Genomic DNA, 27,630 nt, shown 5'->3' with positions numbered 1-27,630 from the left:
GAGGGCTGGGAGCTCGAATCATCTGAAGGCACATTCACTCACAGGTCAGTGGCTGACACTGGCGGTCGGCTGGGAGGCCTTGGTTTCTCTCCATGTAGGTTTCTCCATGCGATCTCTCCAAGTGGGCTTGTTAGGGCTTCCTCCTGGCATAGCAGCTGTGTTCAGAGGACAGGTGTCCCGAGCCATCAAGCCAGGTGGATATTGTAGCACTTATTTGGACTCCCCTCAGAAGCTGCTCTGGTCACTTCAGCTGCTTTCTAGTTTTCAGAAGCTGGTCATTAAGGCTAGTAGAGGGCAGGACCAAATTCAACCCCACTTTTCAGAGATGAGGTCTTGCTATGTTGCCCAGGCTGGTCTTGAACTCCCAGGCTCAAGCAATTCATCCACCTTGGCCTCTCAAAGAGCTGGAATTACAGATGTGAACCACTGACGCTCCCCCACCCCCAACTCCATCTGTTATGAAAGGAGGGTCCTTTGACCACCGAGTGCCCTGAGAAGTGAGGAGGGCTTCCCAGTCTCAGACATTTTTATCTGAGCAGGAGATGGGGACAGTCTCCCACACACAGGACTTGGAAGGCTATGAAGGAAATAGGGGGCTCTTGGAGGCCATTTCCCATGGCGGGGACGGTTGTGTGAATGAACTTGGCCTTTAGGGAGAGGAGCCCGACTCTCCCCTGAAGCCACCCCATCTGTGCGGATGGCTGAGGAATCCCTGGACACCACAGGACCACTAACCCAGGATCTTTGTTGACTTGGCCCCCAGGCCACTGCCCCACCCGCAGGCTCTGAACTCCCAGGAGAGGTAGAGAGCCAGCCTGAGGCGTGAGTCAAGAGTGTAAAGTACACTGAGCTCCTTGGCAAGCAGGCTCTTCAAGGGGAAGGTGTCACTCGGGGAACACTGAGAAATGTGTCTTTCTCTCAGGCCCTGATAGAAAAGATAACACCCCTTGACCACAGCTTTTTCTCATCTGTTCTTGCTCTTGGATGGTGTGGGGAGGGGGGGGTTGCTACTCCGGAGCAGCGAACTGGCGGGCGGGGTTGTGCCTGTGAGTGCGCGTGTGCGTGTGTGCGCGCGCTCTCGTGGCCTTCCAGCAGCTGGCAGCTGTCCCGGCCCCCACCCCACCCTACCCCACCCCACCCAGCCGCGCCACGCCACGCCGCCCCCGCCCCTCGCTGTCCTGGGTGCGCCTCGGGCCGCTGCGCTCCTGGCCAGCTCCCCCCAGCGCCTGGGAGGCGACCCCCAGTGCGCCCGGGTTCAAAGGCCCAGCGAGGCAGCTCCAGCCCCTCTGGGGGGCGGGGAGGCGACGGGGGTGGTGCAGAAACCAGAAAAGCCCAAGCCACAGCCGGCCAGCTCCGCACAGGGATGGGCAGCGCACTCTGAAAGTTTATGACCGCCGCAGCCAACTCCTGGCTGGAGCTGGAGACACTGAGAGCGATCGGCCGGCCTCGAACCCCCACAGCTGGAGGGCGAGGCCAGCTGTACCCGGCCCCAGTGCCCTTTCGCGGCCACAGGCGGCCGTCCTCCTGGTCCTGTGCTCCGGCGCCTGATCTGGGTTCATGGAGCCGGGGCTGTGGCTCCTTTTCGGGCTCACAGTGACCTCCGCCGCAGGTAAGCGCACGGGGCGGCGCGCCTCTCCTGGCGCGAGCGCACACAAAAGGACCCAGGGCGGGGGACCTGAGGCGTGCAGAAGATGTGCGTTGCGGGGAGCAAACTCTTGCCTGGGCTCTGCACTCCTGAAGACGCCTGGGGGCGGGCTGGGGAGCAGAAGCGGCGCGCAGCAACTACCCCCACGGGCTCTGGGGGTTGCAGCCCACGCACTGGCTGGAGACCTGCTGCCTGGGCCGATTTGGTCAATTTTTCATGTAATTGGGTACTTTTCAGAAAGTTTGCGAACTATTCAGAGGCTGTGTCAAACTCTTGCAAAGTTTTCAGAAAGTATGCAAAATGCATGCAAGTTTTCAACGGGTGCAAATAGTTTGCAAGCTTTTCACAGAGTGTGCAGATAGCTTGGAAACTTTTCAGAAACTGCGCAGAGCTTTGGAGACTTTGCAGACATTTTGCTTGCTCCACCGCCTCCTCAGGTGTTTGGGGGTGGCGGGTGTTGAGGGGTCTGCACACTCAGCTCAGGAGCCCCTTAATCTGCCTCCTGCAGGATTGGTGCCTTGCTCCCAGTCTGGGGATGCTGGCAGGCGCGGCGTGTCCCAGGTCCCCACGGCAGCCAGATCTGAGGGCGACTGTGAAGAGACTGTGGCTGGCCCTGGTGAGGGGACTGTGGCCCCGACAGCATTGCAGGGTCCAAGCCCTGGAAGTCCTGGGCAGGAGCAGGTGGCGGAGGGGGCCCCTGAGCACCACCGATCCAGGCGCTGCACGTGCTTCACCTACAAGGACAAGGAGTGTGTCTACTATTGCCACCTGGACATCATTTGGATCAACACTCCCGAGTAAGTCAGCCTTTCGTGGTGAGGAACATGGCTCCTGGACCAGGCCCACATCTGCGCATTTCCAGGAGGACCTCACTCCACCCCAGCCCCGCTCAGTCAGCCCAGAGCCTGCCCTGGCACAGACTTTAGCTCTTAGCTCTTGCTGTGGCCTCCTGCCAGCCCAGGTCTCTTCTGCAGGTCAGGGGTGTGAGCCACATCCCCCCGAGGGCCTGGCCCAAGAGAAACTCAATCCTGACTTTGATCCTGTGGAGGGGGTTGGGGGGCAGGCGGCGGTGGGGGCTGCCTCTGAGTGAAGTGAACTGACCAGGGGATTAGATACCTGAGAAGTCTCTCTGAGCCTCTTTTTTTGAGATAGAGAAAGCCCCGAAAGTTTATCTCATGCCCCAGGTGCTAAGGGGGCTCGTACTCACTGTTGACTCCACCAGGATCCAAGGGCTTTAAAATTCCTTGAAAGCATCCTGGTCTCCAGGGAGTCTAAGCGTGGGTTTAGCTGAGCCTGATAGAACCTACGCAGTCCACTGGGGGTGGAATTGCCCCGGGACGGGCTCCCTTCCTCCCTGCGGGCCCTGCTGGATGCCAAGGCAGGGCCAATTCACATCAAGTCATCCATGGGCCTTCCACAGTCTGGCTCCAGTCACCCACTGCCATGGCCACAGAGGGCCTTCCCTTCTCTCCCGTGGTCCTTAGGAACTCTCTTACCTAGGGCCTAGACAGCACCATCCTGAATTTGTCTTGGGATTTGCCCTGTGGGGAAGTCAGCCTTCTCCTGGGGCCGTGTGGAGAGAGTGTGGCTCTGACAGGGGAGGCTTTGATGACTCCCAGTGTTCAGGGAGCCCCTCCCTCTGACACATCATCTTGCAAGCTGTACAGAGGGTTTGACCTTGCTTGGGTCACCAACCCTCCGGCATTGGCTTCCCCATCTCTAAGATCTGGGACTTGGATCAGATGCCTCTAAGTTCTGTTCCTTGGGTGTTCGTGGGATCTCTTGGGACTCCTGCTTGTACCCTATTAAGGATTTTTAGCTGGGAACTCAGAGATGGTTGTGAATGCAAACCCCTGGAAGTCTGGAAAGGCAGCTTTGCCACCGTGTCCTGGGGCCATCTTGATTCAGGTTCCTCACTTTTACCTTTACCCCCAAGCCCCGTAATCTCTGAGCCCTGGGTAGCAGCTTTGATGGGGCTCACTTACCTACTTGTGTCATCGGCACCTCAAAAATGAAGTGCAGAGGAGGGTAGTAAACCTGAGGGGTGGAATGTCTTTCAGACCAGAGGACAAGACCTCTAATCACATCCCGGATAGGTCTGGAATATCACACCATCATGCTCGAAGGGCAGGCAGGGCGGCTTCACGTTGAGCCAGCAGGACACTTGCACAGGGTCCCGCACTCAGACAGACCCTGGCTTGGCTTAAAGTCCTGCTGTCACTGTCTTGAAATCCTTAATACTTTCTGAACCAAAAGCTGCACATTTGCATTTTCTCCTGGGTCCCACAAATTCTGTAGCTGGTCGTGATACCCTGATTTGCTGGCTGGGCTGTGTCCACCTAGAGGATGGGAGGTACCTCCCTGTTTCTTTCCCTTTGTGGAGAAGATAGAAACCGTGAGTGTTGGGCCATCATCGATTGCCTCTTATCCTCAGACAGCAATGGGAGTCACCTTTCCTTATAGCCCCTGCACCTTGGCACAGCCCTTTCTGATTCTTATCCCGTGTCATTGTGCTGTGATCAAATTCACTTCATAGAATGGAGGGCACTGGGCGGTCACCAGGAACGGAGTTCTTGTCTTGGCCCGAATCCCCAGCTGTGAATCTAGAAGGAGAAAGAAGAAAGCTAACAGAATGACAGGCAGGGACCTGGGGTGGTGGGCAGGCGGGAGAGGATTTAGAGACCATCTCGTTCGTTGCTGTTTACCAAGCCCCAGAGCACTGGCTGGGGAGGAAGCAACGACTTGAGACTTGTCCGAGAGTCTCGACCAACACCCTGTGATCTGTTTAAAATTCTGTCTCATGCACCCTGCCATCTGTTTGAAGTCCTGTCTCATGATTTTGAGTTTGTCCTGAAATGAAGCTGTGGATCTCTGACTTTTTCCAGGACAGCCCACTTGATAACTTTCCCCCTCAAGTGTGATTTACCTCTTCCCCTCCTTCCCGACCCCGGTTCAATTTAAACACGAAGAAAGAAGGATTAAATCTGGTGTTTGGGCGTCCCCTGAGCTACTTGGGAAACAAAAATGACAATAGCCAGACTTGAGCGTTTTGAAATGAGACAGGTGAAATAATTTTTGTGAGGCAGAATTTCCCGAATGGCCTCCTTCCCTCCCTTCCTGCCTCCCTCCTTTCTTTCTTACCCTCCAAACTTCCTCCTGCCCTCCCTCCCTCTCCCCCTCTCTTCTTTCCTTCTTTTCTTTCCTTTCCTTCTCTCCTTCCCTTCCTTTCTGAAACTCTGTAGGTGTATAGACAGGTCTGTTTGTCATCTTTGAAATATCTCAGACAAGACTGCAATTTGAGAAAATGGGCTATAGTGACAGGGAACGTGAGTGACAGGGAGGAATCTAAAAAAAATCACTGAATTGAGCAAAAGAAGCCACGGTAGTGGGTGACACAGTCTTTTCTAGTGGTTCTGTCTCCCCATTAGATCGCAACCCCACCTCTCGCGTGTTCCCCTCTCCTGCTGTCATGTCCTCTTCGTTCATGGACTGGCCTCACTCTCCGAACTTCTCCACCAGGCGTGATTTCTGCCTGTCCTAGCAGCGGCTGCTCTGGGCACTAGAAGGAGCCTTGATTCTTGTGCCTCAGTCCGGGGTCTTGAACTTTGGGTGCTTTTCACCTTTCAGAGTTCTCCCACTGCCCATCCAGCTATGTGAAGACAGGATCAACACTCCTAGTTGATCTTGGACAGAAATTTCTTGAGTACGGTCATTTTTGCTCCCTTTGAGGATTTGAGATGCTGCAGGAGTCATGTTGGGAGTTACTACCGAGACCTGCTTTGCATCTCCTCGAGGAAAGTTAACTGTCTAGTTCAGGTTCAAGAGACTAGTTGGTCTCTTAAGTCTCTTTTGGAAAGAAGGTCTGAGATTCCTCAGCAGTCCCTTTGGCCCTCCTGCTTTCTTCGCCTTCTTAGTCCTTCCAGACCCGAGATTGGTCGGCCCTTTCTGTCAGCACCCAGCATGACACAGATGCTCAGGAAATGCTGGTTGATTTATGGCTAAGTTCTGCAACCTAGGAACTCTGACTCATCTTTGCTGTTGCTGAGCCCCTAAATCTCCAGTGCCTTCTTCCACACAGGAGGCCTCTTTCTCCAGGTGCCTGACTGCTCTTCAGGGGCCTGCACATCCCTGTAGACGGGCATGGGCAAGAGAATTTTCCTTGGGGATGTTGCCCATAAGTTCTGTGATGTCTTCCCAAGAGTCCATGGCCCCAAAGAGGAACCAAATTTATACTTGCCCCATCAGGGCTGCTGGGATCACAGCTCATCAGTGGGCTAGCATGATTTCCATTAGCCTTTCCTTGGCTGTCCCCAACAGTCCCCAAGCCATCCCACCACTGCCAACAAAAACAAGGTCCCAAATCAGAGAAAAACATATCCCATCCTATTGTCATGGAAAATTTGCCAAGAATAAGATAGTAAGGGGACAGGTGGTGAATAAGAGGTCCGTGTGCTGATGTCCTTGTACACTGCGGCTGTTCTCTATGAGCAGACTGAAGAAACAGATACCAGGTAGCTGGGGCCTGTAGGAGACAGAGTTCTCCAGAGACATAGAACCAACAGGGGGTGTGTGTGCAGATTATGCATATATCGGAAGTGTAGTTGCCAAAGGAAATATTTGGTTGCTCTTGGGGGCCATGGATTTTTATGGAGGATAAGACAGAAGTTATGGGCAATGTCCCTCCAGAAATATATATATGGGGAGAGAGAAAGAGAGATTTTATGAATTTGGCTTACACGATTGTGGGGGCTACACAGGCCTGAAATCTGCTTGCCAGCAGGCTGAAAATTCCCAAGGAAATTGATGTCAAGGAGGTCTGGAAGCAGAATTCTTTTCTGTTTGGGAACCTGTCTTTTCTGTGAAGGCCCTCAGCAGATTGGATGAGGCCCATACATTTTGGAGGGTCAGCTGCTTTGCCCAAAGTCTACTGATTTAAATGTTAATCACATGTCAGAAATACCTTCAGGGCAACATCTAGGCTGCTGTTTGGCTAAACAAGTGGGCACAGTAGCCTAGCAAAGTTGACACCTAAAGTGACCCATAACGGGGATATCAGCTCGAACCACATTTCACGGCGGACCAGCCCCTCAGAGCCTGGCTGAAGACTGAAAACCTGTTTATCCAATGGCTGACTGAGCTGTGAAACATCCAGCAAAGAGCCCCACTGTGTTCCTCCCCAACCCATGGGCTGAGGGATCCTACACCTGTTCATCCCTCTAAGGACATCTGAGGGAGGCATTGCAATGCTGGATGGTGACCGGATTTTCTAAACCAAAATCTGACACACATGGGCTAGCAAATAGGAATGTAGTTACGAAAAGAACAGGGCAGGATGTTGGGAATCATGACCATGGTGGAAAATTTGGGATTTACAATCCCCACTTGTGGAGAATACTCCAGAACCCTAGCGTGCTGCCCCTGAGTCCTGGCCATGACTATCTGTGTGGCCTCGAACCAGGAGGTGCCGTTGCCTCTCTGTGACCCTCTGGAAGGTGCAGACATCAGCCACTCCAGGACAGTGAGCTGCCGGGTCTCTCCTAATCCCAACAGTCTGATCAGCTCCTATCAAAATGCCCAGGCTGGCTTCCCAGGCTGCCCTGGAGCAAGCCACACTTAACTTAATCCAGGAGGAATGCCATTTGTTTTGAGTTCTTTTCTCCCCTAAAGGCGTAAAGAGTTAAAATAATAATAATAATAATTAACGAAACAAAAACAAAACATTTAAACTTGTATTTTAATGTATTCTACCACAAAAGGGCAGCATCACAAATTCTGACTTTGCCTTCTATATTCTTCAAGAAAGGCATCTTGGCATGGTCTCAAGAAGAGATATTCCAAATTTTAGAACATCCCAATAGAACGGCTGGATCTGGAACCCCAACTTCCCGAATATGAGGAGCCAGCTGAGCACCAGAAGGTGATTTTGGGATCCTGATAAAAGTCACCCTGGGCCAGGTGTGGTGGCTCACACCTGTAAACCCAACACTTTGGGAGACTGAGGTGGGCAGATGACTTGAAGTCAGGAGTTTGAGATGAGCCTGGCCAACATGGTGAAACCACGTCTGTACTAAAAATATGAAAAATAGCCGGGCATAGCGGTGTGTGCCTGTAATCTCAGCTACTGGGGAGGCTGAAGCAGGAGAATCGCTTGAACCCGGGAGGTGGAGGTTGCAGCGAGCAGAGATCACGCCACTGCACTCTAGCCTGGGTGACAGAGCAAGACTCCACCTCAAACAAGAAAAAAGTCCCCCTGACTTGTGAGCCACACGTGGCAGTATCGTTGTTGGACATGTGGCCATTTGAGGCAGAGGGCCAGTCTTTCTGCCATCATGGTTTTGGAAGGGAGTCATGAATAGTCTGCTGCTAATTCTGATGCCATGCATGGATGGTGAGGATGGCCGACCATGACTGTGACCTCATGTCATCTAATGGAATTGGCATGATAGCCGCATTAGTTGGATGCTCTTGTCCCTGTAATTTACAGGAAGAAGCTGAGCCCAGGAGGCAGAGTCAGTTGCCCAAGGTTGCAGAGCTTGTGAGTAGGGAACTGGGCTGCCAGCCCAGAAGTTTGGCCCTGAAACCTGCCCTGTAAGCCTCCCTCTGTGTGCACGTTCCCAACATAGGCTTCTTAGGTGACTAATGTGCCTTCTTAGGTGACTCCTGCTTTCCTTCATTCAATATGTTTTCCCTGAGTGCCTCACCTGGGTCAGTACCGAGTGGGGCTGTAGGACTCAAGAATGAATAAAAGACATGGTTCCCCATCCGTGACTGATTCAGCATGGTTTTGTTCTTTTTGAGACAGTGTCTCATTCTGTCGCCCAGGCTGGAGTGCAGTGATGCGATCATAGCTCACTGCATCCTTGAACTCCTGGGCTCAATCGAATCTCCCACCTTAGCCTCCTGAGTAGCTGGAACCACAGATGCCTGTTACCATGCCTGGCTAATTTTGTAATTTTTCTTTTTTCTTTTTTTTTTTTTTGGTAGAGATCTGGTCTTGTTACATTGTTAGGGCTGGGGTGTTGTTCTTTTTGATAGTGATGACTCATATGTATAATTCTATGTAATCATATATTTGCCCTTTTGCAAGATTATTTTTATTGACGTATGTTAAGACATGGGCAAAGCCCAAATTCTTGTTCCATCACAAGTCCTAAATTTTATTCTGGAAATGTAGCCTTGGCTTGCATAGAAGCACGTGACTCTTCTTTAGCCTACCAGAGCCCTTGGTGGGTTCTCTGCAGGTAAGAGGGGCTGGTTGAGTGTGCACTCCAAGCAAACCAGAAGGTTTGTCCTGATGTCAGAGATGCTGGGACAGAGGGGGCTGAGTCTGGGGGAGAGGGCAAGGGACCCCCAGGCCATGAGCTGCATTCCTGGTGCAGGATTTTTCTTTTCTTGGCTGCTGCTGCGTGCCTTGTTCTGTCTTCTTGTTTCTCGGTGTGGTTATGGGAGCAGGGCAGACATAGGAGGTGGGGCTGCTCAAATCCATCTCTTCTTTGCAGATCCAGTTTCACACTATGGTTTAGGGACTCCTGGGGTTTAGAAAGAAATGGGGCTGTGGCCCGTTCATCCGAATTGTCTTGTGGAGGAGGAACAGATCCATTTGCATGAGTTAAGAGCTCCAACTGTGGGCTCAAATGCCTGGGCTGGAATCTGGACCTGCCACTTAGGAGATGTCACCTCTGAGACCTTCAGTGTCCCCATCTAGAGAGTGGGGGACTAGATAGCACTCTATGAGGAAAGATGTTTTCAGGATGACACAAGAAAGTACACAGGGCTTGGTTAGCGCAGTGCCTATAATCTAGTAAACACTCAACGTCTTGAAGACGGTGGCCACAATGATAACAACACAACCTCCAGCCCTGCAGAAGCCCTTCCTGGGCCAGAACCAGTCCTTCTGCCATATCCCATCCTGTGACTGGAGGATGCTTGCTGGTGAGTAGAAAGTCCTTTCTCAAGTGCTGCTGGGGTCCACCTCCTTGGACCGTCTGACTGTGATCTTAGCTCCTGGAGTGCCCCGGAGCAAGCCTGTCCACCCTGTCCCCTGCAGGACGGTCTGTTAGCCTCAATTAGCAGAAGACTTACAGACCCTGGGAAAAGGTGTGCCTGGCTGTCTGCTGTTGCTGATAAGGAGCCTGATAAAGACTCTGTGGTCAAAGGTTGCTGGGCTGGGCTGAGATTCAGTCCCGCCCTTCCAGCCCCTCCTTTCTGCTTTCTATAGCTTCCCTCTCCCCTTGGTAAATCACTGGAAGTTTTCAGGAATGGGGCATGGTGCTCTTTGTGGCCACCAGTCTGGGGCTGTGTCTGTGAAATAGGAGGTAGGGGTGGTGATTGGGGTGATTAGGGTGTCAGTTCAGGAGAATAGGAATGATCTGTTTAGTACCTCTTTGTTAAACACCTATGCTGAGAGCTCTGTGAGGCATCTGCGGCTCTCATGTCCTTGGTACATCCTGCAGAGTAGATATAATGCCTTGTAATTTGCAGCTGAGGACCCCATGGAGCCCCAGTAGCCTCACTTCCGACCTCACCCAACATTGCCCAGGACTGAAGTGAGTGTCACCAACCGGGAGTCACCAGGAAGTAATCGAGGAAATCCCACAGACATCGGTTTAGAAAACATCATTTCATGATGTGCTTTTGAGACGGGCATGTGATAGAAGAGGGTGTTGGCCAGATTAAAAGGGACCCTGAGCTTGAGGTTCTGACTGATCATGGTTTCAGGAGTTTTTCCCCTCACATAACCATTTCTATCTCTTCCTTAGAAATTAGCACACTTTTGGGTACCAGTTTTGAGTTGGAGTGGCATATTTCTTAGAATACTGGACGGCAAGATACTTCTTTAAAATTGGAGGGACTTAGAGCTAAATTTCGCAGTTTGTTGGAAAGGTCAGTCCTATGAGGACTTTTCTTTTGGGGATGCACAGGCAGAAAGCCCGTTTTCTGCCCCGAGTCAGCAGGAGGGGTGAGTGGTCCAGGAACAAAAACAGACTGGGTGGAATGCAACTAATCTCCACTTGGGAGACAGGGACTTGAGTCTGGAAGGCAGTTTGATTTGTAGCAAGAAAACTTGGTACAAAGAGGTTGTGACCCTGTGTGACCCCAAGGGAGAATTTGGATTTCTGCTAGATGAAAGGGCCATTACAGTGAGGAACTTGGCCTTAAATCTGAAGGCAGATGAAAGGCTCTGATGTGTCTGGTTATGTTTGTTCCTGCAAGAATTTAAAACAAAGGAAGCTGGGAGGCAAACAATGCTGCTGCTTTATAATTCCATTTCCAAACCTCAGAGGGAGAGCTGTAAAGGGTGACCTTGTCTACGGCACCGCCCCGTGTTCCAGTGTATAGGAAGTGGATGGTCTCTGTTTTGCATGAGAAAGTGACCTGGTCTCCTTCGTTGTGGTGTTTCAATTGAAACAGAGTTCCTCAAAATTGTAAAGGCACACACATATACACACAGACTTTTGTGCACTTTGGAATAGAAATTAATTGCACTTGGAAAATAAATGGCAGAGTATGGCTGACTACAGATGGCCACACGTGAATGAATTGTTTGTCTGCATAGTTTTGGGTGCTTCTGAACCCTGGTTCACCCACCAGTCCTCCCAAAAAAAGACAGACAGGCTGAGGCATCGGCTCTGTTTCTCATCTGCCCCACCTCAGAGTCTTAGGAGGGCCAAGAGCTTCGGGAGAAATTGGGGACATTCACAGGCCTGGAAGCACTGGCCTCTTCTTTTATGGCCTCCTCAGGGCAGATTTGGAGGGAGCTCTTAATAAACAGTAACTCAGGAACAGAACCGTCAGGGAGGCCTGTTCCCCAGCTCAGTAATTTAAAAACTAGAAACAGCTTCATTTCATATGCGTTGATGAGAAAGGTGCTAACAGACATGACCGATGACATGACTGGCCGCTGGTGGACAGTTTCGCCCCTTGACTTGCGGAGTGTAAAATAGCTCTGCCGAGAGTCAGAAGCAACTGTATGAGACAGGAGAGGTCCATGGAACTTTTCTGGATTTTTGGAAATCTGATTTCCATGGGTCTCTTGGCAGGGCTGGGAATAGACTGGGGCGAGTGAGGCACTCCCTCACGTACAGACTTTCAGGAGGCACCAAAAACTCAGTAGGAAAAAACAAGTAAAATGTCATGCACTGTTTTCAGAAAGCCAAAATGAGTGCAAAAAATTCATAATCGACCAAATATTATTTTTAATAAAGGCAGGATCCAGCCCTGAGCTTGCTGCACTTACTCACCTGCCTCACCTTAATCTCAGTCCTGGCATCTTGTTTGAGGATAAAGCCTGTGTCTCTAATACAGACTCAGTAGTTTGAGGTAAGTGATAAATCTGTTGGAGCTATTACTGGAAAGGGGTCCCGATCTAGACCCCAAGAGAGGGTTCTTGCACCTCAAGCAAGAAAGAATTCAAGGCAAAATTACATAGAGTAAAGCAAAAGCAAATTTATTAGAGAAGTAAAGAAACGAAAGAATGGCTGCTGCATAGAGCAGTGCTGTGGGCTCCTTGACTGAATATACTTACAGTTATTTTTCCATCATGTGCTAAACAAGGGGTGGGTTATTCATGAATTTCTGGAACTGAGGGTTCCCCCTTTTAGGCCTTATAGGGTAACTTCCTGATGTTGCCATGCCATTTGTAAACTGTCATGGCACTGGTGGGAGTGTCTTTTAGCACCTGATGCATTATAATTAGCGTATAATGAGCAGTAAGGACAACAGGAGGTCACTTCGGTTGCCATCTTGGTTTTGGTGGATTTTGGCCATCTTTTTTTTTTCCCACCTCCTGTTTTATCAGTGGGAGTCTTTGTGACCAATGTCTTGTGGGGACCTCCTGTCTCATCCAGTGACTAAGAATGCCTCACCTTCTGGCCATGCAGTCCAGTAGGTCTCAGCCTCATTTTACCCAGCCCCTATTCAAGATGGAGTTGCTGTGGTTTGAACACCTCTGACACAGCTACCAAAAGGACATTACGCAAGGACACAGACAATTAGGTTGGGTGGAAGATGAGTGTATCTTTACAGTCATTGTGATGGCGAGCGTAAGTCTTGCTCATGAAGATTTTTTCCATCCTTAACCTGGTATCTCCTGAAAATTAGCAAGGGTGTCTTCTCTTGCTTTCTTCATTCAAAGGCATGTATGATGGTGTTGGCATTTTTTTAATCCCTCTGCACATAGCCCCATCCTCATGAAAACACTTGCTCCCTGTTTTCCCTCTTCTCTTTCCACTGCTGGGAACTATTTTGAGCCCTGTCTGTCTGCAGCTTTGCATAAAGTTATAATGAGGCTGGGCCAGGCAGCCACGGATTTCTCATGCCTACATTCGGCCTGGAATTCAGCAGGGTCACTGGGGGCTGGGGAGAGAAACTCTAGCCTAACTCATTTGATGCATTTGGGTTGTACCAGATGGAGGGAAACCTGCTAATCTGTAGGATTCCATAGACAGCTTAATTCCCCACGTTTTGGAGGAGTTTGTTTCTCTAATTTTTTTTTTTTAACCATAAGTCTTGAAAATCCCACACCACATAACAAAAACAGAGTTATTTTTCTGTTGTTCTCCTTTCCTTTGACCCCCTGGTGCTTCCTCCAAATATCCTTAAGTGTGCGGGTGCCTGTGTTAGGGGAGGAATAGGTCTATGGTCCAATGAGCTGACGGGATGATAAATTCTGTGACTTTGAGATTCTTTTTAATCTCAGCCTTATGGTAATAGGCCATGGAAGAGTGTAAACAGTTTGGGCTAAAGCTTTCTAAATACAGTTGATGAGATCCTGGGAACCACTTATCTGGGGTGGGGTGGAGCACCACACTTTGAGTTTGGTGTTAGTGCTGGGGCAAAGGTCTAAGACCTTCTCCAGTGATTGTGCTGTTTAAGGATATTCAAGGGATGGTGAGGGCCTTTGGAAATATCTGAGTGGAGTTTGGAGCCAGAGGGACCCTGGAGAGACCCAGCCAACCCTTTTGTTTCTCAGGTCCAGAGGGAAGGTGCCCACCTTTCCTGTGAGTGAGTCATCCTTGGGACTAGAAGCCTGGGTCTGCCAGCCTAGTAAAGCCTCTGTTTTGCCTCTGCTACCTTACCCATCCATGCAGCCTAGTTTGTTCACCAAGGTGCTGATGTGGCCTGCAGGAGTTATTGCCAAGACATAATTCTTCCACTTCAAGTAATCTAGAGGCCACAAGTAATCTAGAAGGTTTTCTAGGAAAACCCCTCAAAGACTGGCTGATTAAGGACAAAATAAGTAGAGATCCATTGAGTCAGCCAAGAACGTCGTATGTTTGGGACACTGGGTAGGGCCGTGAAGTGATGGCTGATTTGGATCTTAGTCATTCATTCATTTAACAGGTATTTATTTTTGAGATATTGGGACCTGATTTTGAGCCAGACATGGTGTCAGCTGCCCTGGATGGAGAGGTGAATGGGGCAGACACAACCAGTGGCTCTGGCTGGACAACGTCTTGCTGTTGCTGAGCCAGTGGGTTGTGCCTCGGCCAGACACCATCTCTTAAATGAAACAAAGGAACTGACCCTCATTCTTAGGTCTGATTGGTAGGGGTCAATGCTCAGTATTCTTTTTGAAAATGTAGGTGATACTGTTAAAATTCTCAAACAGCCAAGTCCTGGATAATTCCAAAGATATTTTGAGGGGGAAAAAAGGGGGAGAGAGTGTATTTTTAAAAAAGGTGACAATTAACCCACAGCACATTGCTCACTGTTTTTGATATTTCCAAATATTCTAGAATCATGGGCTCTTTCCGAGGGCTGCAGGAGATGGACTTCCCATCTTGTGGGGTGGTGGGATGAACGGTCTGCCTTGGGTCCTCCCAACTTTAAACCGTGAGAATTTTCTGCAGCAGAAGTAAAGCTATGAATTGCCGGTTCACTGTTCTGATGTTTAGGAAGCATGAGCTTTGTATAATATTCTTTAGAACCAGAAAGCGCCCGTGTGTGTTCTCTGCTTGTATAATGAGGTCACTGAGGAGCTATGTTTCCTGGCCTATTTTCTTTCCTGGAGGTTGGAAGAGCACCCCATGGGCTGTCTGGCATAAGACCTGGCCCACAGCAGACTTTCATAAGCATTTGATGAGTGGGCAAGGAATAAGTTCAGTAGAGGACAAAACTTCTGAGGTGGTCAAATGAGTGTCCGGGGGTGGGCTCCGAGCCTCCTGGAAGGAAGGGATCACATACCTGCCTCCACCTGCTGAAGGACAGACAGTGGGCAGTGGGCACACCTAGGGGAAACGAGGGGCATAGCCTGCTTCCACCTGTGGAGGGCAGGCATTTCACAGTGCGCACACCTGGGGGAAAGGACTCCAGGCAGCTGACTGTGCTGGGTTTGTCCTGATTCTGAACATGCTTTTTTGTGTGTTGTTGCAGTGAAGAAAATTTTTGCTTGTCCTCAACAGCTGGGGAGACTGCAAGCCTTCCTCTTACACCCAAGAGGCCGTGGTTGCCATCTCATGAAAGTGAGGTGCAGGGTCAGCCAGAGTTCACTGGTCACAAGCAACAGAAACGTAGTCTAGCTGGCAAAGCACAGGAGGAATTTATTGGAAGGACGCTGGAAAACTCACAGACTGGAAGTGAGAAGAAACCCTAGGCTCTGAAAGGAGGGGTGCTAGGACAGGATTGGGGGTTTAGGGGTGTACCAAGTGGACAAGCGGGGGGCGGGGCCGCTTGGCAAATCATAGCTCCAGAGTATTTTCTGATCTCGAGTTTCCCCTCTCAGGAGTCTTGGGAGAGAGGGAGTCAGATTGGCCCAGTTTAGGTCTCCTGACCAGTCCTCAGGCAGAGGTAGGTGAGGCCCATCGACTGATTGCCCCCCAGGGACCTCACACAATGGGAGGGGGATAATTCTCCAAAGAAAAGATGGCAGACTGGATCCTAGGAGACAAAAATAACCAATGCTGGCCTCCAGCTGCAGAGAATTCCCTGCTTCTCAGTCCTTGGAGTGCAGGTGCCCGTGTTCCTGGTCCTATCCCTCCCCTTTGTCTCCATGTGTTCGTGCGTAGCAGTGTCTGCTGGATGTTGGCTGAAGCAGAGGGTCCCTTTCATGGGCCTTTGAATAGTCAGCCACTTCCACACCAGAAATTGCATATGTAGGTGTGCTGGAGGGCATTTTGTTTTTTCTAAGGGTATTTGGATTAATCTTCCTATTTCACCCTGTCTTACTCATTAGAGCCACGTTCTAACTGGTTCAGATTACGGATGGTAAATAAAGGTGATTGACACTTTTCTCCCTGCCCAGGCAGACATTTCTAAGCTTGGGAGAGTTGATGAGGGATACCTTCTAGGGAATGTAATAAAATCTGAAATCGAGCTGTAGTTAGAAAGCATGCAAGGGTCTAGAAGTTGTTTCTCCAGGGAATGGCAGGAGGTGGTGTCCAATGACTGCTGGTGCCTGGCAGCTGGGGGCTGCCTCCTGACTGTCTGCCAGTGGGAAACAGTTGTTTCTCCTCCTCCTGGCCACAGGACAAGTCACAGAGCCACACTTTCTGTACAATATGTCCCCTGGGCCAAAAGGCAATATTGCCTCTGCTTTCCCAGTTCAGAAGGAAAAATATGAACTGAGGAAGTAAATCATCAACTTGACATGTATCGTAAGTGTGACATGAACATGTTCTATTTGTTGGGGAGACACTCAAGTCACCAGCGGGGCTTTTTAAATGAAAACAATACCTCTATTTAAATGAAACAACACCTCTATTTGTAAAGAGGAAAATAGTATCAGGTACTAATTTTGTTCATGTGTCATCTGACCTGTCTGCCTTCGCTTTATGGAATAAACCACTAGACTTGGAGTTGTAAACTCAGATGCTCCTGAGGGCCAGACACATAAAAAAGATGAGTGAATGGGGCCAGGTATAAAACTACTGAAAATGGTGGGGACTGGGGCAGAATGAAGGGCTTACGCCCAGTCTCTGACATCATTACCTGACTGCCATGCTGGAATATGAGGTTGGTATTAGCACAACTTCCAATTTTCAAGAAAAGCTGGAAATTAGGATGTTTATGTGAAATTTCCAGATTTAACAAAAAACACTATGGTTCACGCCTGTAATCCCAGTACTTTGGGAGGCTGAGGGGGGCGGATCACGAGATCAAGAGACTGAGACCATCCTGGCCAACATGGTGAAACCCTGTCTCTACTAAAAATACAAAAAAATTAGCTGGGTGTGGTGGTATGTGCCTGTAGTCCCAACTACTTGGGAGGCTAAGGCACGAGAATCACTTAAACCCAGGAGGCGGAGGTTGCAGTGAGCCAAGATTGCGCCAGTGCACTCCAGCCTGGTGACAGAGTGAAACTCTGTCTCAAAACAAAACCAAAAACAAAACACTGTTGACTGTAAAAAGCTGACAAAAATGCCAATTTGCTAACCTCAGTACTGGATTAAAAGTGTGTGTGTGCAGGGCCCCGCCCCTTGTCTGTCTTTTCATAAGTTTCACCCGGAGTCTAGTCCAGCACCTGCATGTTGAAAAGCAGTTGGCAAATATTTGTTGAATGCTATTCAGTTGTGGTGGGTGGAATAAAAACTGGGTTTTCAATAGGGAATGACAGTTTGATAAGCTTTCCTAAGAATTTAGAATCTGGTCAGTGGGAATACCTGTGTCTCTTCTTTAAAAGCTTCAGATATACAGGCCAGGTTCCTGATCAGAAAGATGGAGAGTATTAATTCATTTATGAAAAGGCAACATGGAACTTAAAAACAGAATCTTTAAAACAAAAGTCAGCTTTCCTTATTCAGAAACTTCTTGTAGAGAGAAATAAAGCATTTTTCAGTGTGGTGTTGCAGATGAAGAATGAATATGGGAGATTTGGGAATTTAATATTTAATAATACTTAGACATGATGTTTGGAAAAATGTGACAAATAAGAAACTTTTGATAAATAAGACTCTGATGTCACCAATCAAATAATGAATGTTCTGAATACATAAGTTGAGTGATAATTTATTAGATGAACACACACACCACCAGAGATTGCATATGTAGGTGTGCTAGAGGGTATTTTGTTTTTTCTAAGGGTGTTTGGATTAATCTTCTCACCTGCTTTTCTTTTGCATGGAGCTCTGTGTTATAACTGAGACATGAACAGGTGGAAGAGCTGCCTACTTGTATAAAGGATTGTATTCTGAAAACTCCATTGTATTACAGAGCAGTAGGCCCCAACCACTGGGCAGGGCATGCTGATCAAAGGTTCTCGGCCAATTTCATTTCACGTTCATGGTCCACTGTTAGGTCTTTCCTGTTCACTATTCAGTAAACAGCCAGTGACGAAGCAGTACAAAAATGAAATACAAAGGCTCATGAGATATGAGTACATTATCACAACTGAAATAGAAGCGCTCATGAGCTGGTAATTTGGCGTCAGACCTCGGTAAGAAGGTAGTGTCGAATGAGGTGACCTGTGGCCTTGGGTTCCTTATTACCCTTTTTTATTGCTAAGTCAAACATCTCAAATGCCAGGCTTAGTAGATGGAACTTTTCTGATACAACTCACTTGACCTCCCAGACCAGATAAATAACAATAGTAGCTGCTGTTTGCTTATGGCACTTTGCTAAGTATTTTCCATGCAGTGTCTTCTTTGCTTTGTCCGACCACCCTTTTGTCGACCAGGAAGTTGTTGAGAGGGTGAAGTGATCATCATGTAACATAAGAACAGTATTACCAGGTCATGTGTCTCTGTGTGTACCTTGCACATACCTGTACCTACTGGCCTTTTTTCCTTTACCTGTTTTCGTAGTCCAACAGCATATAACTCCTGAAGGCATGGACACATAGGGATACGCCTTTCTGTGTCCCTATGACACTTACATTGATACTACGTATATAGTGGATGCTTAAAAATGTTGGAGATTCTTTCAGTGATTTTTGTGGTTATTGAACTCTTTAGGGTGAAAAGAATCCAGTCTTGCCAGACTAGAATGATCTCACCATGAACTATCAGTTCTCAATCAATAATCTGTTTGCCTGGCCTTGCGTGAGGCCCATGGTGGGTAAAAAAGAAGTAAAAGACCTGCCCTCTCTTTTGAGGATCCGGTAATCTGCCTTTAGACTTGGGTAAGAAACACCGCAACTCTGGGCCCCGTGGGTTAGAGGACTGCCTCTGACACCACTCTGGTCATGCCTCCCACCCCACTGCAAGAGTCTAGGACTGAAAGCCAAATGCACCCTCTTCAAGACCATGTTCCAGGTATTCAGGGGCTGGAATTCCCTACTCACGCATCCCCCAAGACCACTTCCAGGGCCTGCACAGGTATCCTCCAGGGCCTGACACCTGGGGATGAGCAGGGCTCCGGGTACATATCTGCAGGTCTGCAGGGTGACAGCTGCTTACAGGGAAGCAGCCTGGGGCATCCACGGGGAGTGCTTGAAGCCAGCGCCGGTGTGGGATGGAGCAGGATGGCAGACAAGGTGCTGGGTCTCCACCACATTCCAATATGGAATGGCCAGGAGCCCAGGATTCTAAATTAAAGGCTGGACCTGCAAGGTGTTTGGAAGCCACATTTGTCCAGATACAGGAGATAACACTTTTTCATTTAAGGGCTTATCAGATCGATGGAAACCTTTAAATGATTAGCCCTGTGGGAGGTGGGCCTCCATTGTGAACTCTTGTTCCAGACTCTACAATGTCAGGGGCAGGCCCTGCTGGGCCATCAGCTTCCCTCACCTCCGCACAGGTCAGCCAGCAGGATGCACACCTGGAAGGCCCAGGCCTTGGTGGAGGGGTTTGTGTGCCTCAAGGCTGTTGGGGGGGGGGGGGGCGGGGGCCCTGCCTCTCTAAACATTCTCTGAAACTGCCAGGTTTCATTTGCGTACCAGCACTTTGCTGCGCTTGGCGGCTGGGGAAGTGCTAAGCCTGTCTTTATTAACAAATACCACGTTGCCTTATTTCCTTACTTAAAACACTTTAGAGTGTTTTTGCTCAAGTTGAGTGGCTCTACGTGTGTAAATGCATAATCAGCTGATAGCAATTTCAAAATTGCAGGTCTCACTGTTGATGGAGAAATGGGAGCATTGTTATTCCTTGTGTGTAATTTTCACCGAGAAATGGGGGGCTGGATTTAATGTCAACACTTAGAGATTCAATGTGGCCCTATTACTGGAAAAATACACCTTTAGCCAAACCCTGCCTCAAAACAATGTCTACATTGTCTTGCTGCACCCCTTACCCCCATTTCCCATTCCTGAGAAAAAACGGGCTCAGTAGAGGGCTGGATCCTGCCCTCTGTCTCCGTTTCCTGAGCACAGACGGCTCATCAGTGGAGCCTGTCTCTGCCTGGAGGGAACCCACCACCTCTGTTTCTCGAGGAACTTGGGTGGGAAGGAGTTAGCGGGGAGAACAAGAGTTGAAAAACAGGGCGGGGTCAGTTTTAGGCTCTTGTGTCCAACCCAGCAGGGAGACTGTGAGGTGCCCTTGCCCAGTTTGCCCTCACCGCCTCAAAAAGCCTTTATGGTGTGTGATTCAAATGAAAAGAAATTCAATTTGATTTTATTTTGAAAATGCAGAGTGGGGCTGGGTGCAGTGGCTAACACCTGTAATCTAGCACTTTGGGAGGCTGAGGTGGGCGGATCACAAGGTCAGGAGATGCAGACCATCCTGGCTAATACGGTGAGACCCCACCTCTATTAAAAATACAAACAATAACAATAATAATTAGCTGGGCACGGTGGCACGTGTCTGTAGTCCCAGCTACTCGGAAGGCTAAGGCAGGAGAATTGCTTGAATCAGGGAGGCGGAGGTTGCAGTGAGCCGAGATCTGTGCCATTGCACTCCAGCCTGGGCAACAAGAGCAAGACTCCGTCTCAAAAAAAAAAAAGAAAGAAAAAAGAAAATGCAGAGGGGATGTCAGGACTCCCTTTGAAGTGGATAATTGGTACTACGAAGTGGGGTTCATGGAAACCAAGGTGGTTAATCTTTGGGGACTAGTGAGAACATCAAGATTTATTGAAAAAATGGAATTGGCCACAGTTTCTTCTAGCTGTTAGTAATTTGTCCCTCAAATCATGCTAGTAAGTTAAGAAGCTGCTTTTAATTTCTTCCCGCTGAACTGCCTGGCAGGCACCCCCTTCTTCTCTGGGGAGTGATGATTTCGATGTGCACACTCATTAGAACCAGATTTCAGGGGTTTTGCTCTGAACCACTCCATTACACTCCTCCTGCCAACACCAACCATAAATGAAATTGGTAAACACTTTCAAGCCTTCTTCATAACGTGGCTCTTCTGAGGCTGGCTCCACCCTCAGCTGCATGGCTGGGCCCTCACCCGCCTCTCTGAGGGCACGGAGTGTTCCTTCTGATGAGGAAGCAACTTTCAGAGGCCAGGATGCATCTCTAATGACTGTAATTGCATTTGCCGTCTTCTCATTAGCACAAACTTCAAGGCCTGCTGTGCACATGGAAGAAACTCAGTTCGAGGCCCAGTTCTGGCCTCAGGCTGTGGGGTAAGCAGGTGGCCTGATCAGGGCAAAGACCCGGACCAGCACGTAGGTTGCCCCACATGCCCTTGGCATAGGAAGAAAAGCCTCTGGAAAGGGTGCTATGGTTGTTTTTAATTATTTCTCGGCTTTCCATGAAGAGCGGTGGAGGCCCAGATGGTACTTCCAGAGCTGAGGAGCAGAACCTGGCCCGGAGGAGCTAGGCCAGCCATGGTTTGGTCTTGAAGAGAATGAAAGCCCACCTATGTTCACAGAGCGCCGAGCCCTGGGGCGTTCAGGCCACACCTGCAGCCGGTGCCTTGGGTGAGGCTAAGGGCCTCACAGGTGCAGGCACACATGCCCAGACGCCTGCTGGACTCTGAGAGGGCTGGCTGCTGCCCAGCTACCCAGACCCTCCATGTCCTTCCATGCCCTCAGCCCCAACTCTCTTCCTGGGGGTTGCGGAGGGCAGGGAGTGCACAGTTCATTCCAGAACCTTCCTAAGACCCAGAGCTGTAGCAGGGAGGGTGTGAACACCAGTTTCTGAGACCTTTTCAGCCAAGCAGCAGTTCTCCCTCCACACCCTTGGGGGCCCTGAGCAGGGAGGCCTGCGTGTGCTTACCTAACATTACCCTGTGCTTTGCAGACAGACCGTGCCCTATGGACTGTCCAACTACAGAGGAAGCTTCCGGGGCAAGAGGTCTGTGGGGCTGCTTCCAGGGAACCTGCAGCTTTCGCATCGACCACACTCGCGCTGCGCTTGTGTGGGGAGATATGACAAGGCCTGCCTGCACTTTTGCACCCAAACTCTGGACGTCAGCAGGTATGACCCTCCTCCAGTTTCACTCATTTGCAGATAGGCATCAACCCTTGGCAGGGCCAGGCCAGGGGCTTCTCAAAGGAGGGTGTAGGATGGTTCAGTCATATCCTGACCCACTGTCATCTTGTGGGCCAGAGAAAGGAGGTGCTGAGCCCAGAAAAGACCCAGGTCCTCAGCATCAGGAGGGCAGGAGATGCAGCGTGCCCATCTGCTTGCTGCCCTTTGGAAAGAGGCTTCACAGTGGCCATAGCTGCATCTGGTTTCCAGACATGTTTTTCTGGCCTGTACAGCAGTTTGTGAAAATCTGAATAAGTTGCCAACACTTAAAAGGTTGAAGAATTAACCCCTGCCAAATGTATGTTTTTAGCCTTCTCGAAAATAGTCCATAAAAGTGCAAAAGGCTTGTTGGGGAAAACAAAACCAAAAACAAAAACCCAGCACGTAGGACCATCTGATCTCAGAGACTCCCTCCTCTTTGGCCACTCTCAGCTGGAACTGAGCGGGGGCATCTCATGTTTGAGTAGGACGTGCAATATCCATTTACCTGTGTTACTAATTTATCTTACTTTGTAGCCCCTGGGGGCCCCCAAGTTTGAGACCCTGTGGTCTGTCCTGGCTGCTTTAGGGAAGCTTGTAGATCATGTTGAATGGGACCAACAGGCAGACTCCATGTTTGACCCAGGGGCTTTGAGCTGTTATTCACTTAACAGGTATTCCTGTTAATGCTCCTTACTCCTCTTTTTCTTAACTTTGGGCCAAGATTAATGAACCCAGTCAGGCAGATCAGCCCTTTCAAAACCCTTCCTGGAGCAGGTGTAGGTGAGCTGTCCGGATGCACACAAAAGAGACGTAGGCAGAGGTGAGCTCCCAACACCCCAACAAGGCAGACGGTAGCGCTCAGGACCCCACGATCTGCCATCTGCGAAACCCAGTGTGAACTGCATGGTTTTTCCCTCCTTCTGGGCGTTTAAACATCTGATGAATAACTGAGTGGTGAGCATATTCTGTACTTTGGTAGAAATCCACCCACCGAGCGCTCAGCCTTCAGAAACTGTGCCTGAGACGTGGTCCTTGGGGAACGCACTAATGTGCTCACTGGTGGGGAAGAGGAAGTCATCATTTGACACCTAAAAACCAGCCACAGGGAAAGGCAGGTTGATTCACTAAAACCAGCTCTCTCCCCACAGTAATTCAAGGACGGCAGAAAAAACAGACAAAGAAGAGGAAGGGAAGGTGAGAGGTGCCAACAGAGGCCTGTGTCAAAGGAGGTGAAGATGCGATGTGTCATTCCTTCGGGGGTGGGTGGAGGGTGTTTTGAGGGGGTGGCATCTGGTCTGGTCCAGTGGGAACCCCAGATCTCATGGGCTGCTACACCCACAGGCAGTGGGGTCTTTGGTGGACCGTTTCTGGGGGCAGAGCAGGCTGAAGCTGTGGACAGCTGCTGTCACTTACCTGGCCCTGGCCACTCTGCTCTGTGTCCCGGGAGCCAGCCCTTGCATGCCTTGTAGCTCTGGGCAGTGATGTCCTGCCTGGATTTCACTGGCCTGGACAAAGCTAGCCAACCACCACTCTCAGAGGCTCCGCAGGCTGCCCTGCCTAGGCCCACGCTTTGCCTCTGCTTCCTTAGCAACATGTGCTCTTTCTCCTCAAAAAAATCATTTCTTCTTTTCAGCAGCTGATTCCGGGCCGAGGTGAATGACAGCAGCTTGACAGTAGGGTCCCTTGGTTCTCCAGTTCATTTTATTATTTTTTTAACCCACTTGTCTTTTTTGTATGAGAGATCCTGATGTTCCTGTAGTCAAACTGGGCTTATTTGTCATTCTATCAATCAGAAGTCGTTATTAATGACTCAGCAGCACATCTGCAACGGGATGGTAATTTATGTTCATAATAATAGCCTGGAGGTGGCTTGGGTTTCTACAGAGACTGATCAAGGGAAGATGAAACCATGCTCAGTATACAGGAGGCTTTCCAAATTGGTGGCAGATCGCTTCTAGTCTAGTCCAGAGAGGGATCTGTCAGCATCCATAATAAAAATGGAGCGGGAGGAGGAGGGCCGAGGCGGAAGAGACAGAGCCCGGGAGAGCATGAGTCAGACCCAGATGGTCCCACTTTGCCTCTTCATTCTTTTTCCTCTTTTTCTCTTCCTCACCCCAAACCAAAGCTCCTCTCAGTGAGGGCGGGATGTAATTAAACCCATCCATCCATTGCATCATTTATTCATTCACTTATGCATTCGTTCAGCAAAGACTTGTTGGGCACCTGCTGTGGGCTGGGCACGGTTCTCGATGTTGGGGACACAGCAGGAACAAGGTTATGGAGCTTAACTAGTGGGGGATGCAGACAGTAAACATGTACAATAAAAAGTGAGATTGCAAAGAATAACAAAAGACACGGCAGGGGTAGGAAGCGTGGGGTGATTGCAGTTTGCGATTGGGTTGACGCGGCCTCCTCTTTCTGACCAGGTGACCTGAAGGAAGGCTGGGAGGAGCCATAGGGATGAGTGAGGGAAAGGGATTTCAGGCAGGGGAACCAGTGAGTACAAAGGCCCCAGAGTGTGCTCAGGGAACAGCCAGAAGGGAGCCCTATACAAGAGAAGCACACATATCCTTTTGCTGTTGTGGTGATTATTACTGTTCTGTGTCACATGTTCAAAAGATGCGATTGGTGGTGCAGGTGTCCCAGCAGGGCCTGGAAAAGTGGTTCTTTCAGGTCTCTATGACTCACGTAAAGCTCTAGTAAGAAGCTTTGCTTGGGAAGAAAAAGTTTCTTATTAAGCCAATGTTCTTGCTTTCTTGCAAGATTCAAGTTAGTAATTCCCAGATTTGCATTCTCAGAGTGGAAGCTGCCACCATCCTTAGCTTGTGATAATCAAAGATGGAGCCAGGCTGCGGGAGGGCTCCTAGCAGCCTTGTCTGCTGGTGTTGTTCTTTTCACACTTTTCCAGTCTGGTGGTAGGCTCGGAAATTGCTGAGAAGCACTGGGAAGAGGGTACGTACAGTTCCAATCAGGGAACAGGCTGGAGAGGCAGTAAGAAGACGTTCCCTTTTTCAGCTTCACAAAGCTACAGAGCTATGCTTTCATAACATACGTTTCTTTTTTTCTTTTGCCCCCTTTCCCCAAGATAGGTTGAAGTCAAGGACAGACAAAGCAAGCAGGCTTTAGACCTCCACCATCCAAAGCTCGTGCCCGGCAGTGGACTCGCCCTTGCTCCATCTACCTGCCCCCGCTGCCTCTTTGAAGAAGGAGCCCCTTAGGAGGACAGGCCTGAAGCATCCTGGTCTTGGGAGGCTTCTGTCATTGCTCACACACAGTTCAGATTTCCACCTCTTTACGGACAAGGAGTGAATTTGCCTGGGGCAGAATACCCACCCAAAGAGTCCCCACTTAACAATACCCCCCACTGCAAGAATGCCCAAATCCAAATGACCCCAGTTTTCCTAATGGGTAAAATGATCCCAGATGTGCCCCAGAGCATGACGCCTGCAGCTCCGGTTTCATGCAGGAAATTGTTTTTGGAGAGGTTTGGCAAGTTGGAAAGCCACTTACTGGCTTTTGATATGACTTCTCTTGGAGAATAAGTGGACTCCAAGCTAACTCTTTGCAAATGTAAACACGTGTCCATCTTGAAATAAATGCAAAATGCCCGTGCAACAGAAGCATGTGACTTTCATATCCTTGCCTAGAATAGGCTGCATGGTGTATGTCAGTGAGGGCCACAAGGCATCAGCTTTAGACACAGATCATAGCTCTACAGGAGTTTATGAATTTGAAGCTTATGGGATTTTGTCAGAGAAATTTTCAGCTGTGCTTGATACCCACCAAAAGAATGTATCTCAAAAGAATGAAGGAAGAAGAAAAAAGGATCCTTGATGTTTGTGACAAGAAAAGGAGAAAGTATCTGCAATACGGAGCTTGTTCCTATTCAGTGACTGACCCTCTGTATTCTGTATAGACACCAGGATGCTACACAATGGAGTTCCCAGGCCTTGTTTGCAGGAAGCCGACTATAAAGACAGCCCCAGCTCAAGGCTATTAGGTTGAATATTTGCTTTCATAAACAAATGTGGATCTTTGGGGAATGGCTTCAAAATAAGTCATGAACACAAATTCTTTGTAAATTATGTAAATTCCTGTTTATCTATATAAATTGGCAACAACTGGGAATTGTACCGCCTGACAGTTCAAAATCTCTTTCAGCTGCTCTCTTCCCGCTGAGCTGAGCTTACCATGAGTGTGGAAATGTGGCCCTGCCATGTAAAGTCGCCTGTGCAGGGGAGAGGCCACCACCTCCCCACCCGGCCGCAGAGAGATAAGAAATGGCATTTGAGTTGGGTGTCCAGGGCCCTGTGTGGAGATATTTAAGATGGTGTATGACAGAGCATTGGCCTTGACCAAATGTTAAATTCTCTATGCGTATTTCCTAAGTTATTACAGGTATAAAAGTGATGACCTATCTTGAGGAAATGAAAGTGGCTGATTTGCTGGTAGAATTTTGTACAGTTTAGAGAAGCGATTATTTATTGTGAAACTATTCTCTACTCCAACTCTTTTATGTGGATCTGTTCCAAGTAGTCACTGTATATATGAATAGATAGGTAGGTATTTTAAATTGCATTCTGAATCCAAACTCATATTCCTTAGAGCTTGAATTACATTTTTAAAATGCATATGTGCTGTTTGGCACCATGGCAAGATGGTATCAGCGAGAAACTCATTCATTGCTCAAACACTCAGAAAGTACTGCCAAAAGCCTAATAAAAAATCTAAAGTTTGCTCTGATTTGTGGATTTTTTTCATCACTGTCTTTATGTGCGTGGTTGCGCGTCGACTTTTCATGGACCTCTGGAGAGGACGGGAAGAAGTTGTGGTTTGGGAAGTGGAATCCATCTAAAGTCAGTTATGGAGCTAGATGAGGGGCTGCCTGAATATTAAGGAAGAAGTGGGGTTTGGGGACCGTTCCAAGAAGACAAAACATTCACAGCAGTCAGGAAGAGAGAAACCTGGGGAGAGTGCTGGTTCTTCCTCCAGACCATTGTGCCTTCCTAGCAATGGGGAGGCTTCCTTGTGGCCCTGCCAGAGATGGCTGTGCAGCCCAGGATTCTAGAGCGAGGGCACTGCTGGGGGGCTCAGGATTCTAGGGAGACACTGTAGGGGAGCTCAGGGTTCTAGGGAGAGGATACTGCAAGGGAGCTGGATTCCAGGAGAGGGCACTGCTGGGGGGCTCAGGATTCTAGGGAGAGGTTGTGGCTGCTGAGTTCTTGATAACCAGAGGCAGCAGTGATCACACCTGCAAGTTTTTAAAGCTTGTAAGACATCTCTGGGGATTGGGGATGTTCCGAAGGAGTGGGGTTTCCTTCGTTTTCTTTCTTACTTCCTTTCCTACCTTCTCCACCTGCCTTTTGAATAAAGAATCAGAGACCATCGGAGGCAGGGAATTGGACCAAGACAGGCCCAGCCAGAGAGCAAAGAGAAATTCAAGAAGAGGAGTAGGTTTGATGGCTACCTGATCTGAGAAAACCCGGGAGCCTCTTGTTTTAATTAAAGTCATTTTAGAGAGTTTTAACTTTGATGGATTGAGAGAGTTGGGTTTTTTTCTGCAGGATGTGGGGCAGCACACAGCAGGAGCTGCAGTATTCACTGGAGGCACTAACAGGACCCGGAGTCCAGGAGCCCGCTCAGGTGCCATGGAGGCCCCAAGCAGAGGAGGACAGCCAAGGACTTCCAGGAGCCATGGCAGTCCGAGGCCCA

The 27,630-nt window shown here is 49.3% G+C and overlaps 1 protein-coding gene across 3 annotated transcripts; it reads left to right on the top strand.

The window, feature by feature from the left end:
* Window positions 1-1,174: 1,174 nt before the first annotated feature.
* EDN3 (endothelin 3) lies at window positions 1,175-27,630 on the top strand. Of its 3 annotated transcripts, none has more exons than XM_008012555.3 (5): window positions 1,175-1,609; window positions 2,154-2,442; window positions 21,706-21,882; window positions 23,067-23,112; window positions 25,008-27,630. In XM_008012555.3, the coding sequence occupies exons 1-5, from the start codon at window positions 1,558-1,560 to the stop codon at window positions 25,134-25,136; spliced, it is 693 nt and encodes a 230-aa protein (XP_008010746.2). In that variant the 5' UTR covers window positions 1,175-1,557; the 3' UTR covers window positions 25,137-27,630. The 3 variants fall into 3 exon arrangements, with proteins under 3 accessions (XP_008010746.2, XP_008010754.2, XP_072861621.1); XM_008012563.3 differs by having other exon boundaries at window positions 23,067-23,147; XM_073005520.1 differs by having other exon boundaries at window positions 23,053-23,112.

This window comes from Chlorocebus sabaeus, chromosome 2, assembly GCF_047675955.1.
Source record: "Chlorocebus sabaeus isolate Y175 chromosome 2, mChlSab1.0.hap1, whole genome shotgun sequence".
Classification (NCBI taxonomy): domain Eukaryota; kingdom Metazoa; phylum Chordata; class Mammalia; order Primates; family Cercopithecidae; genus Chlorocebus; species Chlorocebus sabaeus.
Note: the sequence above shows the minus strand (reverse complement) of the source record. Positions and strands in the feature narration are given on the sequence as shown.

Bases quoted from the DNA above. Each gene is read 5' to 3' on its own strand.
- EDN3 (XM_008012555.3), top strand. From the start codon at position 1,558: ATGGAGCCGGGGCTGTGGCTCCTTTTCGGGCTCACAGTGACCTCCGCC. The intron at 2,443-21,705 runs GTAAGTCAGCCT...TGTGCTTTGCAG, and splicing joins ATTTGGATCAACACTCCCGA to ACAGACCGTGCCCTATGGAC. The intron at 23,113-25,007 runs GTGAGAGGTGCC...TCCCCAAGATAG, and splicing joins ACAAAGAAGAGGAAGGGAAG to GTTGAAGTCAAGGACAGACA.